The 19537-nt window shown below is 49.8% G+C and overlaps 2 protein-coding genes across 2 annotated transcripts; both read left to right on the top strand.

The window, feature by feature from the left end:
- The first annotated feature begins 249 nt into the window (after nt 1–249).
- ERP29 (endoplasmic reticulum protein 29) lies at nt 250–4928 on the top strand. Its single transcript, XM_014875100.2, has 3 exons — nt 250–439; nt 1802–1940; nt 3180–4928. Exons 1-3 carry the CDS (start codon nt 320–322, stop codon nt 3680–3682), a joined length of 762 nt encoding a protein of 253 aa, XP_014730586.1. The 5' UTR covers nt 250–319; the 3' UTR covers nt 3683–4928.
- Nucleotides 4929–5730: 802 nt separating this feature from the next.
- TMEM116 (transmembrane protein 116) lies at nt 5731–16164 on the top strand. The gene is made up of 11 exons (XM_014875120.2): nt 5731–5837; nt 6421–6467; nt 6597–6660; nt 10187–10318; nt 12441–12545; nt 12985–13034; nt 13409–13492; nt 13575–13713; nt 14389–14533; nt 14621–14694; nt 15307–16164. Exons 1-11 carry the CDS (start codon nt 5790–5792, stop codon nt 15505–15507), a joined length of 1089 nt encoding a protein of 362 aa, XP_014730606.1. The 5' UTR covers nt 5731–5789; the 3' UTR covers nt 15508–16164.
- The last annotated feature ends 3373 nt before the right edge of the window (nt 16165–19537 follow it).

Genomic DNA, 19537 nt, shown 5'->3' with positions numbered 1-19537 from the left:
TTGAGAGAGCTGTGGCCGTGCCCGCCTGGATAGAAACGCACACCCCACGGCTTCTCTCCCTGCTCCTGCTGCTGCACGCCGCTCTCTTGTCCTTAATTCACCGGCACCAGCAGCGGCTCCGCGGGCTGTCTCGAGGGGCGCGGAGCTCCTGTGCGCTCCGCCCGTTCCCTGCCCGGCGTGGGAGCCCCCTCCTGTCGCCGAGCGCTGCCGCTCCCCCGGTGGCCCCGGGCGGCGGGGCGGGGCGGGGCGAGGCGAGCCCCCGGCGGCGGCCGTCGCGCCGTCACGTGGGCTCGCAGCTCCGCTCCCTCCGCGCTCCGCCATGGCTGCGGCGGCTGCCGCCGGCTCGGTGCTGCTCTGCCTGCTCGGCCTGGTGCTGCCCGGCGGCAGCACGCTGCACACCAAGGGCTCCGTGCCGCTCGACACCATCACCTTCTACAAGGTACGGCGCGGCGGGCGCTGGCGGGCCTGCGGGAGCGCTCGGGGGGCGTGCGTGGGGCCGCTGCGGGCTGTGCGCTCCGCGGCCGGCGGCAGCCCCGGGGGCCGGGGCGCGGGAGGAACGCGGGGGGCGCGGCGGGGCCGCGGGGCCGCTGCCGCCGCCACCGGCGCGAGGAGTGCTCGGTGCTGGCGGAGCGGCCGCGCCGCAGCCAATGGGAGCGCGGCGGCCGCAGCACCAGCCAATAGGAGCGCGGCGGCCGCGGCCGGCAGCCAATCGGCGCGGTCCAAGTGGAGCCGAGCCGAGAGGTTCGGCCCGGCTCGCTCCGGCCCGGCGGTACCGGCGGTACCGGCGCGGGGAGGTCCGGCCGCAGCCGCGGCTCCTCGGCCAGCGCCGGCCCGGCCCCCGAGCTTCGCACAGCGAGCACAGGGCAGCTCGGGGCCCTGAGGGAGAGCAAGATCGTGCAGGGATAGAGTCGGATCCGTGAGCTCTGCTCTGCTAGGTGGTTTCACTTTCCATCAAACAGCAACAGGCTTTTTTTTTTTTCACCTTGTTTTTCCCCTTCACTACATCATTTTGCAAGGAAGGCATCTTCCCAGGGCCTTGTGCGCTCCCCACCGGGGACACTGGCTGCTCGGCAGGCCCAGGAGGGAGCCTCCAGCCACCTGTGCACACAGATGTTGTGCAGTGCCTGAGCAGGGCGGGCAGAGCGCTGTGTAGGTGGGGAGCTGTGGTGCAACCTCAACCTGTTCGCTAGAACAAAAAGATTTTGCAAGATCTTCTCCTGCAGGGAGGGGAAGATCCCTCAAGGGGTGACAGAGTTCATTGCCAGGCTAATTGGAAAAGGCATCATTTGTGCAGAGCAAGGTTGAAGTGAAGAGAAATCAATTGAAGTGTGAATTCTCCATTTCCTAAACCTGTACCACACCTCCAGCATCTCCGCTGCCTCCCTGTGCCTCCTATCATAGCCGAGAGTGCAGCGCTCATGCTGGGACACTTCAGCATGACAGTACACTTGGCCTCTGTCCTCTTCATGTCCCACTAGAAAATGGGAGGCATGATGCCAGTAAGATTTACAATAAGCAAATCTTATAATTAAAGGCATTATCAGATCTCCCAAACCTACCAAGTACTATCTTTATCATGTGGTGCAGGAATACAGACACCCTAAGCTCAGTCCTTCCTCCACACACCAGTGAGTCATTTCTGAAAGGCCATAATTATATAAAATTTCCATTCTCCTCTGCATCTCCCCATTGCACAGGCAAAAAAGGACAAGCAAAAGCAACGTTTGGTGACTTGTAGATTGCTCAGACCTGAAATTACCAAGTTTTGTCTTTTCTTTTCCTCTTTTTCTTCTTGTTTTAGGTTATTCCAAAGCATAAGTTTGTCCTTGTGAAGTTTGACACACAATATCCCTATGGTGAGAAACAAGATGAGTTTAAAAAGCTGGCGGAGAGCTCAGGCTCCAGTGAGGATCTGCTGGTGGCTGAAGTGGGAATATCAGGTGAGGAACTCTGAGAACATGCAAACAGCGTGGGCTGGTGAGGAGGGGATAAATTTCAGTGTGATTTCTGCAGGATCTGAAGCAATTCTGGGAGTGAGGAATGGATGTGAGAGTGGAGCTCCTGCCCTGCTGAGCCTGGCTGTGTGTGGGAGAGCTGCTTATCCATCTGGGCTGGATAATGAGGAGTCAGCCCACGCTGCTGAACTGCTGCCACCTCCTCATCCCCAGCAATTCTTGCCTTTTGTTTTTTCCCCCCTTCTTTGCTGAGAGAAACCTTTTTGTCCCACGTGCAGGGAACAGACCTTACTAGGATCACGCTTTAGCCACAATCCTGGTCAGACAAAGAATATTTAACGTGATTAATTCCATGCAGCAAACCGTGGGGCAGCACAACAAGGGGTTGTTGCACTGTGGCTGCTCTTAACTCGATGTGATTGTGACTGGATTTAAGAGAAAAAGAGTGAAGAATAGATCACTGTCACCTGATGTGCCCTGGCTTTGTAGATTGAATTAAGAATTTAGGCTTAATTATCAAACTGGGAAGTTTTACCCACTCTGATATTTCTAAACATATGTGGAATACTCTTAAGTAACATAATTGAAATGTCTTTGTTTTCTGTCCCCAAGAATAAATATAATTTATGTAAGATGAGTAAAGATCTTGTAGCTTGGCATGCTGTCAGAACCAGCACACAGACAGGAAACACTTACTTAACTGTAAAATCAGATGAAATCAATGGATAGAGGAAAATAAGAGGAAAAAGGGTATTGACTTCCCTTAAGGAGGATGGGGTTTATACAAAAGGTCCTGCCAATGTCTTACACTCTCACAGTCACAGCAAAACAACCATTACAGTCTTTTTCTTTGGAAAACCCACTGAATGTTTGCCTTGCACAAATGATTTATGAGGTGTTTTTATTTCAGTGTGTGGCATTTCCTTGGTACAGGCTGCCCAGAGAATGGTCAGGGCCTCAAGGCTGCCAGAGCTCAGGGAATATTTGGGCAGTGCTCTCAGGCACAGGGTGGGATTTTGAAGTGTCCTGAGCAGGGCTGGAAGTTGGACTCAGCGATCCTTGTGGATCCCTTCCAGCTCTGGATATTTCCATGGCTCTGTGATTTCCTGGCAGACAGGTTATCAGGATATGTTGAAGCACTGGCTACAAATATTTGTGTAGGAGGGAATCCTAAATGAATTTTTGATTAACTGTGCTTTTCTGTGTTCCTTTTTCCTTTGTCAGATTACGGTGATAAACTGAACACTGAGCTGGGAGAAAAGTACAAGCTGGACAAGGAAAAGTTCCCTGTGTTTTACTTGTTCCAGGATGGTGACTTTAACAATCCCTTACTTTATGGTGGTGAAATCAAAGCTGGAGCTATTCAGCGCTGGCTGAAGAGTAATGGCATCTACCTGGGGATGCCAGGCTGCCTGAAGGAGTATGATGTGCTGGCCAGCAAATTTGTGAGCACCACAGAGAAATCTGATCGCCAGGCCCTCCTGAAAAAGGGGCAGGAGAATTTAGGAAAAGCAAAAGAAACTGAGAAGAAGTCAGCAGAGCAATACTTGAAAATTATGAGCAAGATCCTGGAGCAGGGAGAGGAGTTTGCTGCTAACGAAGTCGTCCGAATCACAAAGCTGATCGAGAAGAACAAGATGAGTGATGGAAAGAAGGAGGAGCTCCAGAAAAGCCTCAACATCCTCGCTTCTTTCCTGAAGAAGAATAGTGAAAAAGATGAGCTCTAATGTGTTGGAGAACTCTCTACAAGCTGTGAAACATTGTCAAGAGTCCTAACAAGTTCTCCTTAATGCAAGCAAAATTCCCGCTGACTTCAAGAGGGCAGCAGATTTCCTTCTGGGATTCTCAGTTTAGAAGATCAAGAGGAAGACATTGCTTGAAAACACAGTATTGTAAATGTTGGAAAAATCACCTAAGAGCAAGACACCTGTATTGTGTAATACTATCCAATAACAGTGTTAAAGCAACAAAAAAAAAAAAGCTCTAGATTGGCCAGAAGCTCCATTCCTGGTGATTTTTACAGCTGTTCCTTGGCTAACAAATAACAAAATTCAGTCTCTCATTTCATCTTACATTCTGGAAGAGGTATAGATTGGGTGCCCTCTACATCCCCACATTTCCCTGTCCATAATATCCTTGGGTTTTACACTTGTTAATCTACCCTCACATGCCTTGTGTTGTCCCACTTGGGCTCTAAGTCTTGTTCTTACCTGTTGTTGACTAAGAGACTCAGAACTTCCTTTTTCTGCCTTCTCCTTCCATGGCTTCTGTCCCTGTTTGCTTTGGCTATCAGCCAAATGCTGGCAGTGAAGACAGTTCACAGCTTGCCCCTCATTTTCTGTCCAGAGCAGCAGTTTCATCAGATATTCTCCCGAAATCCTTTGTGGTACCCTGACACAGTGAGTGAAGTGAGTTCTGAGCAAGGGCAGAGTCTCCTTGAGGTGCTATTACACTCAGTCTCACCAGTTTGTTAAAAAAAAATCGGGTTTTCAGAGGTAAATTCGGATGAGTTTTCTTACAGCTGAAGAGTTATTTTACCTGTCCAAGCTGCATGAACAAAATGTTTTTCTAGCCTCCAGAAGCAATTGACACTGTCAAACTAAAGCCTCATCACTGTTTGGTAGTTCTATATATTTGAAAATGAGGTCTTGTAAGAGGAAGCAGAAGTATTTGTGTCCTTAGAAGCTTCATTGTGTTACTTAAAAGGAGATGTCTGGCCCAAGGATCAGATCACTCCTCAAAACTGTGCAGTTCACACTGTGGAATTCGGATGCCTCTGGAAGATGCTGAAGCCCCGGTCAGGGTAAGAGTTGAAAGAGAAAGACCTGGAAGTTTTACCTTAAAAGTATGCTTTAAACAAAACTGATTCCTGTGGGAGCTTTGCTGCCTTTTGAATCTTGGGGCGGGTACAAGGAGCAGATGTTGCTGCGAGATAAAATGTATTAATAATGCTATAATAAAAAAAAAAATCCATTTCTGAGCTGCTTCTTAAACCACTTACTAGAGAAACTACGGCGGATTCCATGATCAGAGGGGAGGTCATGAGTGCTCTGGGTAGCCCCCAGGACTCGGAGGGAGCCGTACCTGGGCTCTCTGAGGGGAGCAGCTCCCTGGACTGTGAAGGAGCCGTGCCCGGGTCCCTGAGGGGAGCAGCCCCCGGGACTGTGAAGGAGCCGTGCCCGGGTCCCTGAGGGGAGCAGCCCCCGGGACTGTGAAGGAGCCGTGCCCGGGTCCCTGAGGGGAGCAGCCCCCGGGACTGTGAAGGAGCCGTGCCCGGGTCCCTGAGGGGAGCAGCCCCCGGGACTGTGAAGGAGCCGTGCCCGGGTCCCTGAGGGGAGCAGCCCCCGGGACTCTGAGGGAGCCGTGCCCGGGTCCCTGAGGGGAGCAGCCCCCGGGACTGTGAAGGAGCCGTGGCCCGGGTCCCTGAGGGGAGCAGCCCTCGCGCGCCCCCTCAGAGCCGCCGCCGCCCGCGTGCTCCTCGAAGCGCCTTCCCGCCCCCGGTGCTGGTGACGTCACGGAGGGGCGGGGCCGAGGCTCCGCAGGGTCGCCTCGGGGCGGCTCCGTGAGGGGAGCTCGGGGCGGCGGTGACCGAAGCGAGCTCGCCCGCCCACCGGGGCTCGGCCGGTTCTGCCCCCGGAGGGATGCACGGGACGCCGCTCCCCGTGGACGCCAATCCCGCTGTTTGCCCAGGGCTCTTGACTCCTCAGCCCCTCTCTGCCACCGGGCGCTCCCCGCAGCCGGCCCCGCTGGCGGGGGCCGGGCGCGGTGCGGCCCCGGGGCGGAGCGCGGGCGGTGCCCGCAGCCCCGGGCGGTGCAGCGGTGGCGGCGGTACTCATGGCCCTGCCGGCGGAGGTGGAACGGCTGGATGGGGTCTGGCAGGAGGTGAGCGAGCCCCGCCGGCACCGGGACCCCTTGACACAGAGGCTGCTCCCTTCCCGGGACCTCGCTATGCGCGTCTCTTCTCCTCCATCCCCTCACGGTCCTCCTCCAGCTCTGCGCCCCGATCCGTGCTCGGCGGCACCGGCAGCGCTGCACGATCTTCCCCCAGTCCCAGTCCCCAGTCCGTGCTGCTTACTCCTCTTCGGGACCCCGCTGTCCTCAGTCCCCGGTTCGTACTGCCCTGCCCGGGACCTCCCGGTCTCCCTGTCCTCGGTCTGTGCTGCCCGTTCTTCTCCGGGACCCGCCAGTTCACCTTCCCAGCTCCGCGCTGCCCGCTCCTATCCCGATCTCTGGTCCTTGTTGTTCCTTCCTGGTCCCGGTCCGTGCTGCCCTCTCCTTCCCGGGACTCCGCGGTCTCTGGTCCCGGTCCCCGGTCCGTGCTGCCCGCTCCTTCCCGGGACTCCGCGGTCTCTGGTCCCGGTCCCCGGTCCGTGCTGCCCGCTCCTTCCCGGGACTCCGCGGTCCCCGGGCGCTCCTGCCGCCCTCGGGCCGTGTCACCTGAGCTCCCTCCCGTCCTTCTCCCCAGGTCTACTCTGCGCTCCAGTGGATCCAGTTCACCATGGCCATGCTCAGGTACGGCACGCTGCCCATGAAGTCACTGTCGCCAAGATTATTTTACCCAGAAAAGCAAAAAAAAGAGAACTCGCGTCTCCCAGCGAGGCAGACGCGCTCGTGTTCCAACCTGTGCTTTTTTCTTCTCAGCGTTGTAGGGTCCAGCTCAATTATTGCTTACGCCATCTTCCAAAATGCAGTGCGGTCCCCCGAGGTAAGGTCTGAGCTTCCTTCTCCCCCCCTAAGCCGTGGTTTGGGTCCCTGTGGCACAGACCCTCTCCTAGGAGCAGCTGCAGGTCTCACGGTTATGTGGTCAAACCTTGTTTAATAGCTGGGAGGCAAAGGGCTTGCTAAGAATTGGGCTCTTTGTCTTGGTAGGAGTGAAAGGATGACCTTGAACTTGTGCTTCTGCAGGGAGAAGCAGGTTCCTTAGTCCCGTGCTTTCTGCTGCTCCAGGAAAGTCCTCCAGTCTTTCTGGGAGCAGAGATTTCTTTGTGTGCCCTCCTCAGTAGTGCAAAACTCCTGGGGGACTGAGGAGTTGTGCACAAAGTGCAAATTAGAGCTGCCCCTGCAGAAATGCTTTTACAGGTGTTGGTCTTTGGCTGTCTCTGAGGAGTTTCTCTGGGCAGGTGTGCTACTAAAACCGACCCCACTGCTCTCCATCCCATCCTGCCAGGCTTGGATGGCCACACGCAGTCCCTCTGTGTGTCCAGGACTTCCTGGGGGCAGTGAGCTGAGCTGATACCTGTGAAGTTGGGATTTGCTGTCCAGGGTTTGCAGGCTCAGCCTGGCCTGTGGACCACGTAGAAAGTCAACGGAGCTGGCAGCAGGTGTATTTGTCCTTCCTTCATCTTCATGTTCTTTGCACATTGTGGGTTTGATCTGCAGCCCAGAGAATGGGACTTCAAGGGAATTCATGGAGCTATCCCTGGAGAAGCAAGGAATGCAGGCCACTGACACACTGTTGGATGACACGGTGGGAAGTAGAACATGAGTCCATGTTTGCAGGGCAAATCTGTCCTACTTACCACAGGCAGGACCTTGCTCCCAGCCAACCTCCTAGAAATGCTCTGCCCAGCACATCCAGAATAAACTGTGGAGATCTCCAGGCATTCCCAGGGAAGAATAAATGCTGGGACTTCACCTTAGCACTGGGATGGAAAAACTGCTTGAGCTTCTGCTGCTCAAGGTGCACATCAAATCCTCCTCCTACCACATCTGCACCTGGAAAGCTCCAGATGTGTGGAGCTGGCTTTGGCAGTGTCCTGGTGTGACTCAGCAGCCTCATCCCGTTGGTTTCCACGGCTGGGTTTCTCAGGAGCCCTTCTGCTCTCAGTCATGTGATGGGGCTGTGGCTTGGGAGCTGCTCGTGAGCCACACATGGCTCCAGGTCACTGATGGGCCCTTCCTGCTCCAGCAGGTCCAGATGTTTCTGCTCAGATTATTTCTGCAAATCCGGATAGGAGGGCTGGATGCCAGCTGGAGGGACTGGTTTGCATCAGCCTTCCAGGCTCTTCTTCTGCCAAGGGAGATCTGGTGCTGGGTTTCAGAAGCAACAAAATCTTCAGCAACTTCCCCATCATCTTGTCCTCATGTCTCGACTCTGAAGTGGAAGTTTGTAAACAAAGGGGCTGGAAGAGATCCATAGCAAATCTTGCCACAAACAGCTTATTCCCTGAGTCATGAGGACCCACAGCAAAATGTTTAAAAATAAGCAGCTCTGGAGGCTGGGAGGGGAAGGATCTTAGAAACATTTCCCTTCCTGTCCCAAACCTCAGAAATCAAATATTGCATTCTTGAAGCTTGTTTTCTGTCTCTATGGGGTCAATAAAACCCTTCAGCCTGAGGCAAATCATTCAGAAGGGATGATGGCAAGCAAGGAAGAACCCTCAGCTCAACAGGTTTGAAGAAGAAACTTCAGCTCAGCTTGTGCCTGAGCCATGGCCACAGAGCCAAATCCACGTGTGTGCTGCTGCTGGAGCTGCCAGGATGTAAATCATTACATCTTTGCAGTCCCTTCCTCTATTTTATAAATACCAGTGGTTATTTTCTTTCCCCTTTTGCAAGCCAGAGCCACACTTGCCCTTATGTCACCTACTTCTTTATTCAGGTCTCTGCCAAAACAGCTCCTGGATCCACCAGCAATGCCTTGCTTCAAGGGCACTTGTGCTGGAGAAAGAGGTCACCTGTTTGATTGCAAAAGTGGCTTCTTTGCTTATTTTAGAGCTGTTTGGTTTAACCTGCCTTGATCACAAACTGGACAGTGCCCCCAGCCTGTTGTGCCAGGGCTTCATTTCTGCACCAGCGAGGAAAAGCCTGGTTAAAAAAAAAAGGTATTTATAGATGAAATCAAATTAAAATTAACTCCAAATCTTTCTTTATGCCTCGTGCCTTAAGGACAAATCTGGCTCAATCAGATCTACCTTAACTCTTATCAATCTTCCTAAGCTTGCTCTCATGGCACATGGAACAAGTAAAACACAACGTGATGGGTGGCATACATTTACTCCCAGTACAATATTGAAGCAAATCTCACCAAAAACTCAACTCCATGAAAAGAAATACAAAATCAAAGCCTCCTGAAGCATTTCCATGCTATGTTTAGCATTATAATTTTCTATAGGGAAAGAAAAACACCACAATTTTCTCTCCTGGATGCTGAAGATGAGGTACCAAAGGCTTCAATTAAGAATGTAGGTAATTAGGCTGCTTTTCCAGAGTCTCTGCTCTCCCACCAGCAAGGAAAATGTTGGCCAGAATTTTGCACAAATGTTTTCCTGCAGTGTTTACAGTCCTGGCCAGTGTGTGCAAACTGGAAATGGGCTGGAAACTGTTGTTAAAGGAGACTTGACTCCTTTCCAGCAAGATGCAGCAGGGACTAATGGCTCTCAGTGGAAATTAATACAGCATGTAAAATAAACCCAACCTTAGTCACCAGCTGAAATGTCATGGAACACATAGAAAAATGTTTGTTTCAAGTCATTCCAGACCTGAGGAAGGGTTTGTGTTTACTGAAAGTTCTGATTTCCATGTGAGTTTATTTAAAACATGTTGTCTCCTCTCCCTGCCAATCTGTCCTATTCTGCAAAGCTGTACCATGATTTGGGATATTTTCTGTAAGTTTTAATGCTGCTCTTGGATCCTGTGGCAGAAGTGGTGGTTGGAGCAGGGAATTTGCAATGGAACAGCTCCTGAGAGCACAGATCCATGTGGAATTTCCCTGCAAGGAGAGTTGTCTCACCAGAAGAGCTGGGAGGTGACAGTGTTCAGATAATTGTGTCTGAGCACAATTGATCTTTCTGCTATCATTGGTGTAGGAATTTTAAAGGACTGAAAACAAGGATGATACTTAGGAGTAAAGGCTGAGAAGTTTTCATCTGGTAACTTTTCTTTCAACTTGCTTGGCTGTGAAAGTAGAGGAGACTTTTTTATTGAAGCTCTCAGGGTTTGCTGCAGATGAATTGACTGGTGTCAGAAATGTTATCACAATGCTTCCCTGAGTGTAAAATCATCCCTCCACAAAGTGCCACTTATCCCCCACTTCCCCTCAATTAAGGCTTTCAAAATAACTTTGCAGTGGGACACTTTTCTACTGAAAAACCTTCCTCACCTGCAGAAAAACCTTTGGAAGGCTGTATTAAATATGTTTACATCTGATAATGGGGTAAACCTGCAGCTGGGTGGGGGTGTGGGAGGGCTGTGACTCCACTCACACCTGCTGAGCCTTTTTCCTTTTCCAGGTGCGTCCTCTTTTCTACCTGAGCCTCTCAGATCTGTTCCTGGGCATGTGCTGGCTGGCTGGGGCCTTGGTTTACAGCTCATCCACCTCCCAGCAAGACCTCATCTGCTACAACCTGCAGGCCACGGGACAGGTGAGTGACCTTGGCACCACATTCTGGAATTAATCTTGTAATTTGTCATAATTAAACTTTGTTGTTTGCCACCAGCAGTCCCCACACTACAAGGACTGCCTGGGTGGCAGAGCTGGATTGTGCCTGGCAAGAGCTGTCACTGCTGTTTGCTCAGGGAGAAATTAAAACAAACTGAGCCCTTGCCATAGCAACCTTTCCCCCAGGACACGTGACAGTGCAGGACCTCCTCACCCAACACCCTGCAGTGCCCTTGAGAGGTGGGAACACCTTGTTCATAAGAAGGAGCCAGTAACAGGTTGAACCAGCAGATTCTGCAGAGCAGGAGGGGTCTGGAAGCTAATGGAATGAGTAAAGAAAAGTCTCATTGTGCTTCTGGGTGTCTCACAAACACCTGGGGCTTCTCTGCACCCCAACACCCAGAAGGTGTCAGATGTGCTGAGGTGAGGACAGGCAGGGACAGCCCAGCAGTGAAGTTTGCAGCCCTTGGAGAAGTTCACACCAGAGTCCTTGTGATGTCTCAAGGCACTGCCTTAGGAGCAGAGCAATATTTTGCTTTATTCAGTTTTTTTGTCATTATTTGTCACCACAGGTTGATATTGCAGTGGATGGAACTGCCCAGTGTCCAAACTGTGTCATAAAGGAGGAGATTGCTTTGTTTCTTGTATTTTCCCTCTTTCAGCCCCAGAGCTTTGATTGATATGAATGTAAATACTGCTCCCTTTGCTGTCCCTCATTCTCTCCTCCTCCTGCATTACAATAAAAAAGTCCAGAATAGATATTGTGGTTATAATTGCACAACTCCCCCACGTTCTTCCAGTTCAGTTCCAGTGGCCTAATAATGTCCTGGCAGGCTCTGTTCATGCTGGGCAGCACAATGAGAGCCACACAAGTGGGGTAATGAGGGATTCTTGTGTCTCTGCTTTATCTCCTCGTGGGCAGTGCTGCAGGACTGTCCTCAGCCCCAAAGCTGGGGCTCAGGAGAGCAGAATTCCCTTCCCTTCCTGCTGGCACCTTCACAAGTGGCATTTGGGTCTCTGTTCCAGAAGGCAGCACTGACATTTCATGAGCCTCTCCCAGGGGTCCTGAAGTGCTAGAGAAGGATCCTTGTTGACTGTTTTGGCCTTCTCTGCAAGTAGCTGGAAAAGGGCAACAGCCCCTCATTAAAACTCATTTAATGAGCTGCAAAGTCACTGCAATGTTCCTGTGGCAGCCCTTGGGCTCAGCCTCTTGAGCCAGCCAAGAGCATTCACAACCTCAGTGAAGGAGGCCAAGTTTGTTTAGTGACCATTTTCCCAGACGTGGATGATACCAGGGTAGCAAACCTGTGCTCCTTATCTTTTTGGCAAAGGATAGCAAAGCCACAGAAAAAAAAAATATTCCCTTGTCCAGCCCTTCCTCTTTGCCTTTGCCACTGAAGTTTGTGTTTCCTGTGACAAACACAGCACATGCATGTACACGGTCTGATTAGGCAACCTGGAGCAAGCATGAATTTGGAAACAAATTTGATCAAGATTTGGGAGGTTTAGAGGAAGTTTTAGATAATTGGACTCATCTCAAGCTGGAATCAAAGACTATGGAACTCTCAGTGTGCTCTATCTTCTCTCCTTTTTCCCATGGAGGAAGAAAAGAGTTTTTGGGATGTTACCTCAGACTGAGAGAATATCTGCCCTCACATTCCTCTTGAAATATCCAATTGTTTCTGTTTCCGTGAATTCTCTGCATAGTGAGCTCGTTATGCAAGAAGCAAATCTAAATGTCACATCTGTCCTGTGTTTCCTAATGGACAGAGCATTGAGAGGGTCCAAGTGCCTCTGAAATCCTCATTGCCAGGCTCTGAGCCAAAAACAATAGCCAGGTCACAAAGATTTTTATTTCTAAGACAGTTCTGCTGTCATTAGTTCTCCTGTCTGAGGCCAAAGTGAAGCTGCTTTAGTGTGGTTTAAAGTGAGAATCTCTCTCCAGGCTGGCTTTTGCCAGCTGGATGTGAGCACAGCCCCTGTGCTCAGACCCTCCCCTTTGACAGGTGTTCATCATCCTGCCTCTGTCCCATGGGATTTGGGGGGAACTAAACATGCTACAGGAATTGTTATTCCAGGACTGAAATGCTGGTTTTATTTCTCAGATATTCTACTTGGCCTCTTTTCTCTACACTGTCAACTACACCTGGCACCTGTACATGGACCTCAAGGTGAAATACAACCAGAACCTCTTCAGGGTGCCCCCCCAGGTGAGTGGGACTGGTGTAAAGGCTGGGAACCCAGGAACAAGGACACAACGCTCAGGAAAACCCTCCCTGCGTTGCAAGCTGAGCAAATACTTCACACACCCCGTGACCAAAATCTCTCCTTGCAGTTAATTCCTCCCTCACACCTAAACAGGGAAGCACCAGCACTGCCATGAGCAGGCTGGGGAATACCCCAGGTATTCCTGCAGGATGGCACATTCCTTATGCTGCTCTTCCCAACAAACCCATCAGCCCCACTGCCCTACACAGCTTCTCCAGATATTTGCTGTGCACAGCAGACTTTGTATCCCAGATATTCCATCTGAAAGTTCAGGAGCAGGAGGCTGAGCAGATCCCCCTCAGCTGCTGAAATGCTTCCTAGAAGCTGCTTCCTGTGCACCAGGGGCTCTACAGAAATAATTAAGATTTTTGGATTTTGCAGGTTGTGGATTATGCAAGTTGCATTGGCCGAATAGCAACGATCTTGTCAAGGTAAGATTTCATTCTCCCTGGCGGAGGGTGTGGGTTTGGTAAACTACAGTGTGCTGATCCCTGCTTCCTCCTTGTTTTGAAGCTAAAAAAGCTGTAAAGCTCATCATAAGCAGCTGTGTGACCTCATGAATGCAGAGTAAGAAGTTAATGATAACTTTATTAACTGGATGTGGTTTTCCAGAAGATTTCCCTTTACCAATGATTAGCCCTCACAAATGAAAGCCCTGGTGCTGGTAAAGCTGATAAAATACTTTTCCAGAGCATTGCCAACAAAAACAACTTTAAATTCCTCTGTAGTAATGGGAGACAAACCAAGCAGTGCCCAAGTGAAGCAGTGCAATAACCCATGACCGTGCTGTCCTTTCTCCTCTCAGCCTGATCCCTTTCTTCCTCATGGTGCCGGTGTTTTGCTTGGGTAACAGCAGCAATTGCTACCAGAACTTCAGCCAGAAGCACGGGTGAGTTTCCTGCCTTGCTGTGGCACAGCCCCAGGGCTGCTGGGGGCGGGCAGGAGCTCAGGCCGTTCCCTGTGTCCCACAGGTGTCTCCTGATGCACACGGAGATGGCCGAGCCCCCCCACGAGCCCCTGAGCCTGAGCGGCTCCGTTTGCCGTGCCATGCATTTCTACAGCATCGGAGTCTTCCTCATCTCCTTCCTCATCAGCTTCGTGGCCATCCTGGTAAGGCCTTGTGGAGCCCTTGGATGGCACCAGAGGCCAGGCAGTCATGGAATTGTTTGGGTGGGAAAGCATCTTAAGCTCATGCAGTGCCACTCCCTGCCATGGGCAAGGACACCTCCCACTGTCCCAGGGTGCTCCAAGCCCTGACCAACCTGGCCTTGGGCACTTCCAGGGATGGGGCAGCCACAGCTGCTCTAGGAAGGATTTCCTCCCAATATCCCATCTAAGCCTGCTCTCAGTTTTCAATCCCCCTTGTCCACTCACTCTTGGTAAATAGTACAGGGGAATAATTGTGTGGTGTTGCTTCCCTTTTGGAAGGGGTGGTAGGGGAGGAAAAATATCACTGTGCCACCAGATAAATCCATCTGGAGCCCTGTGTTCTGTCAACCCATCCCAAAAATATTTAGCAGGATTTCAAATGCTTGGAGCTTGGCAGAAGAGATCCCCTCCTGCATGGGTCAGCAAGAGGTGATTAATGGTTGGACTCTGTGATCTTAGAGATCTTTTCCAGCCTAAACAATTTAATGATTCTAAAATCAATTCACAGTCTTCAGTTTAAAAAAGGCCACATACAGGATTTCAGTGCTGTGTCCAAAGCTGGATAGATTGGGATCCATCCTGGATGAACCCAGCAGATCACAGCCTGGACAATCACTTTTGCCTGTTCTTTCCCAGGTTATCCTGAGCCAGGCCCGAGGTCTGTACAAAAGGTTTGTGAACTCCACGGGATTCCTGGGGGACCAGCAGTGGGCCATGATTAAGATGGTGGAACAACGAGTGGTTTTCTACCCCGTGGCCTTCTTCTGCTGCTGGGCTCCAGGTGAGCAGAGTTCCTCCCACAGCATCCCCCTGTGGAACCCCAGAAAAGTGGGGTTAACCTCACCCTCTCATCCATCCCTTTCCACAGCTGTCCTCCTTGGGATGCTGAAATTGACTGCTTCAACAACCAGCAAAATCTACATGGCTCTGCTGATCCTGCAGGTAAATGTCTGCTCCTGCAGCCTCCTGGGCTCTGCCTTCCCACCTTGAGTCTCCTGCCCTGCATCCCTGCAGGATGCAGCTGGGCAAGGATCTCTGCTGTGTGAACCCAAGTCTGATTTGTGCTTCTGCTTGGCAAAGATTTTGGTTTGGTGGTTTGTGTTTTACACAGGCTTGAAAAGGTCTCAGTACCCAAAAGCCCAGCAGTTTAGTGGTGAACACGGTGCTGGGTGGATGTTTGGACTTGATGACCTCAAAGGTCTTTTCCAACCTCAGTGATTCTGTGGTCATGGAAATCGTAGCAAAGAGGACAAAAGGATCCCCAGAAATTTGGTTTTTCTCCCCCATGTCTCTAAGTTTTCCCTATATCCCTAAGTCTCCAAATGTGATTCCTTAATAACACTTGTCCAGCTCTTTCTGTGCCTGAGGCAGAAGTTAGACATTTTATTAAATTATATAGTTTTTATTTAATATATTTGTATAGCATTTCCATTTAATTAGATATTAATTAGATATTTAATTAGATATTTATTAAAGTAACAGCACAGAAGATAAAATCCTGCTGGGAGGGGGAGGTTTTGCTGGGATCCCTGACTCCCCTGTGCTCTCTCCCAGGCTCTCACCGCAGCTTCCCAGGGGCTCCTGAACTGCCTGGTGTACGGCTGGACCCAGCACGTGTTCCTGTCCCTGAAACGCGGCTCCCGCCGGGATGTGGACACCCAGACCCCGCTCCTGCGCTCCCAAAAAAAATTCTACTCCAGCACGGCCCCTGCCGGCCCGTCCGACACCGCGGGCTCCTCCTCCACCCTGCTCTGATGCAGCCCTGCCTGCAAGGAGAGAAGCAGAGTCCTTCCAACTCCTCGTTATCCAGAGCTGGGATGGAACTGACCCTCGGGCAACACAGCCCGAGCTCCAGCGGGGCTGGCAGAGCCAGGAGCTCAGTGGACATAGTTATTTATTTGATGGATTCTTTCAACGTGGTAAATCTTTAGGCCAGACTTGCTCCCCCTGGAAATGTCCCTAGAAACGCAGCAAACTCCATGTAAGGGCTCAGAGACCTGGTCCAGCTCCTTGGATGTTGGGCAGAGGATGTTTCACTTCTCCAAGTTGCTGCCTTTACAAAATAACAGTAAAGCAAAATAAGTATTTTTCAACCTCTGCCTTTTAATTTACTCTAACCGTGAGAATTTGCACCAGCCTAAGAACCAAGTGCAGGGAGTGAAGAATGGCAAAGCAGGACAAAACCTTCCTGGAATTTCTGCACATTTTCCTTCCTTTCTTCCTGCCAACTCCTGATCAGCCACAATACTCCCAAAAATCAGCTGCTTCGACCCTGTGGAGCATCTCTCATGAACCAGGTGAGCAGGACTTCATCTGAATCTCTTTGCATTTTCAGATGTTCACATGAATGATTTACTGAGGTCTCATCATTCTATAGGAAATAAACCAGATCTTAAGCTGTGTTGAAAACAACTCCTTTACCTTTACACTCTTTATTTTCCAACACCTTCACTTTTTGGGTCCAGCCCAAATTTTTCTCATAGCAGGTTAGACAAGAAGAGGAAATACTCCAGCTTTGTGTAATTAAATTACACAACATAACTGTGTAAACTCTGGGTAAGTCACACAAGGGCCCTGGAGGTTTGGTCAATGACTTATTTTCTCCTACAGCGTGAGACTGAGTGAAACAATTCAATTTTGCTGTTCTGTAGGATAAAAACAGTTTTCAACCATCTTCTTCTACCTGGTCCTTCAAATCCTCCTCTAGTCTCAAAGTTTGGGCATGGGTGACTCTCAGTGTTTCTCCAGCCCCACTTCAAAGGCAAATATTCCATGGGGAGGATGGGATCTGTGCCCTGGCACTGGCAGGGAATGAAACACACCCAGTCTCAGCCCTGAGAGCCTCCTGCACCCTCCTGGGACTGACCCCATTTGTGGAGCCGGTGCAATTTGTTTAAAAGGGGATTAAAGCTTCCTAAATGATGGAGGATTACCCGGGAAACAATGATTGGATTGCAAATGGACCATCAGAGCTGTCAGTGGGTGCTGACACATTGCCAGGGCTCCCCAGACAGCTCAGCAGTGTTTGTTTGAGGGGAGTTTTCTTGCTGGAAAGAGCCATTCCATGGGCACTCCCAGCTGGGGTGGCTGCTTGAAGTGCTCCCAGGAAATTGTTCCCTCAGTCCCTTTCCCAAACTGGATGCTCCACCCAATGCCCTCGGAGCTCCTCAAAGGCACAAAGCAGAGGGAAATTCTCTTACAAGAATTCTTCTCACCCACCCAGCATCCCCCAGTCCCAGCAGGGCTCCCACTTCAACCACCTGCAAGGATCATTATCCCAGAGGAACTGGTTCTTATTTCCAGTGTCACTGAAGCCTGAAGGACTCACCCATCCCTTCCCTGGCTGCCCAGTCCAACCCCACAGCCCTCAGGGCTTAACTGGGAGCACTGGGCAGCTGCTGCTGCCACCTGATGGAAAGCTGGGCTTAAAAAAGACAATTTTGGGTTTCCTAGGGATTGATCCAGACTCTCCTGTCAGTCATCCTTTCATCTCAAAGCCTCATTCAAGTCCTTATTCCCCATGGATAAAGGGAGGTGGGATGGGGGTGCCAGAATCATGAAATCATGGAATCCCTAAGGCTGGAAAAGCCCTCTAAGACCATCAAATCCAAAAATGAACCCAGCACCACCGTGTCCACCACTCACCACACCCCCAAGTGCTGCATCCACACCTTCTGGACCCCTCCAGGGAAAAGCAGGGTGGCAGGAGAATCCTGCTGCTGTTCCCTCCTGCTCCTTCCTTCTCTCCTACAGGGGTTTTGGGAACCAAACAAAAGCAGCCAGGAACTTTTGAGTTTAGTAAAATCATTTATATACAGGATGGGTAATATTTACAATGTAATACTGATCCAAAAGGAACTAACAGGGAACACTGAGAGGGAGAAATGAGAACATTTTAACACACAGGATTTAAACATGGGGACAGAGTCAGGTTTCCAAAAGAAAATCAGAAGTAATGACAGCAAAACTTTGACATGTTGCTATTTCCAATCAAACTCTCTTTCACTAACCAGGTTCTCCTAATTTTAATACATATAGGAAAGCTTCAAATAATCAAGTCACAGGAGAAGCCAGTTATACAGAATATTTTGAAAAGGTCAAATGATTTCAGAGATTTTTTTTATCCACTTAAATAAAATTCTAAAAAAAAACCCAAAACCCAACACTCTCCAGAGCTTTCCCACAAATTTTTAGTGTTTGTACAAAGAAATTCTTCTTTGATCCCACACTTCCAGCTCGAGATATTTACAATATTCACAGTCTGCTATAAAGGATCAGTAGATTTATTACCAAGTCAAACCTCAGAGAATCAAGACAAGGTGTCTTGCATTTGCTTCAACTGAAAAATCAACTGAACACAGGAAGGAGAAAGTCAAATGCTACGTTCAAACACGTAAATGAATTCATTAAAGTTATTGAACTTTGAAATGTAAATAGAACTTTTCCAAGAGTAAAAAAAAAAATCAACTTTCTCATAGAAACAAAACCATTTGACCTTAAGTCTTGAAATTGTATTTTCTTAAATTGTCTCTCCTCCCTCTGCTTCAGATCAGGCCCTTCTTACTTATCACAGACAAGAAAATGTAGATTAAATCCATCAAAAGCAGTTCCTTGTGGCAAAAGCCCTTGGAAATTTGTACAAATGTTCCCACCTCAGGATCAGCAGCACTTAAGGGATGAAGAAAAGGAGGAATCCTCTAACACACCAGATCCCACCTTCCCCCCTGACTGCACTTCCAACAAATTCTGGCTCCCAAAAAACTGCCTGAGGATTTTCCTCCTGAGAGGACAGAGTCACAAAGTGTTTTTGGAGGGTTTTTTTTGCTCTGCCATTCAAACAAAGGTGATTTCCTTGTTTCCATCTCTATCTGCCACACTTGAAAGTTTCAACTTCCCAGAAAAAAATATGGATTTCAAGTTCAAAATGAAACCATTTCAAGACATAACCTAGAATTAGAGCAAGGATAGAAAAGCACATAACAGGGCTTGGTGGTACAGCCACAAAATGACAAAACCTCTCAGTTTTTGCTAATTCTCTTCAGTTTTCATCAACAGGTCAGTGCACAAATATTCCAGGTAGTGTCAGAGGTACAATTCTAGCTCACACAAACACTCCCTGCTCCCATCAGAGGATGGATAAGCAGGGACTGTTCTTACCCTGCAATAAATCAGGCATTGGAAAACTGTCCACAGGATTAAGGAAAGCTGACAGAGAACAGGAAACAAAGCATCTCCTTCATGTAGAAAAAACAAGTCACTGTTTAGAAAATTGTATAGAAAGAGTCAGACACTGCTTTGCCATCCAGCTAAAGCTGCAAGGAGTTTTGGTTATAGAAAAGAGACAAAAAAAGAACAAGGCTGGACTTTTGTAAGAGAGAACTGGGAGATTCATGGCTCAGGTTTGTCAATGTAAACCCAAAAATGGATGAGCTGTGAAAGACAACAATGTTCAGGAGTGGTCACTGATGGCCCTGGGTTGGCACTTCAGTCTGCAGACCAAACTCAGCCCGTGTCTGCACGGATTTGGTACCAAAATAGCTCTATAAAAAGCCTCCAGCCAATCTCGAAAGAAAGAGAAGCAGAAAAGGTAGAAAACTAGAACTATGTACAGATTCTTGCCATTGGTTTGCTTTATCAGGATTTAAAAAAGCAGCTTTTGGAGCCAATGTTCCAGACTAGAGTAAGAACCTGCCCTGGGGAGGCAGCCAAGGAGCAGCCCTGCAGTTGTGGCTCCCCCAAGAAGGAGCTCGAAGGCATCAGAGACGGGAATTTGGGCTCCAGAGAC

This window comes from Sturnus vulgaris, chromosome 19 (genome assembly GCF_052056855.1).
Source record: "Sturnus vulgaris isolate bStuVul1 chromosome 19, bStuVul1.hap1, whole genome shotgun sequence".
Lineage (NCBI taxonomy): Eukaryota > Metazoa > Chordata > Aves > Passeriformes > Sturnidae > Sturnus > Sturnus vulgaris.
This window is presented reverse-complemented; position numbering and strand designations above follow the sequence as displayed.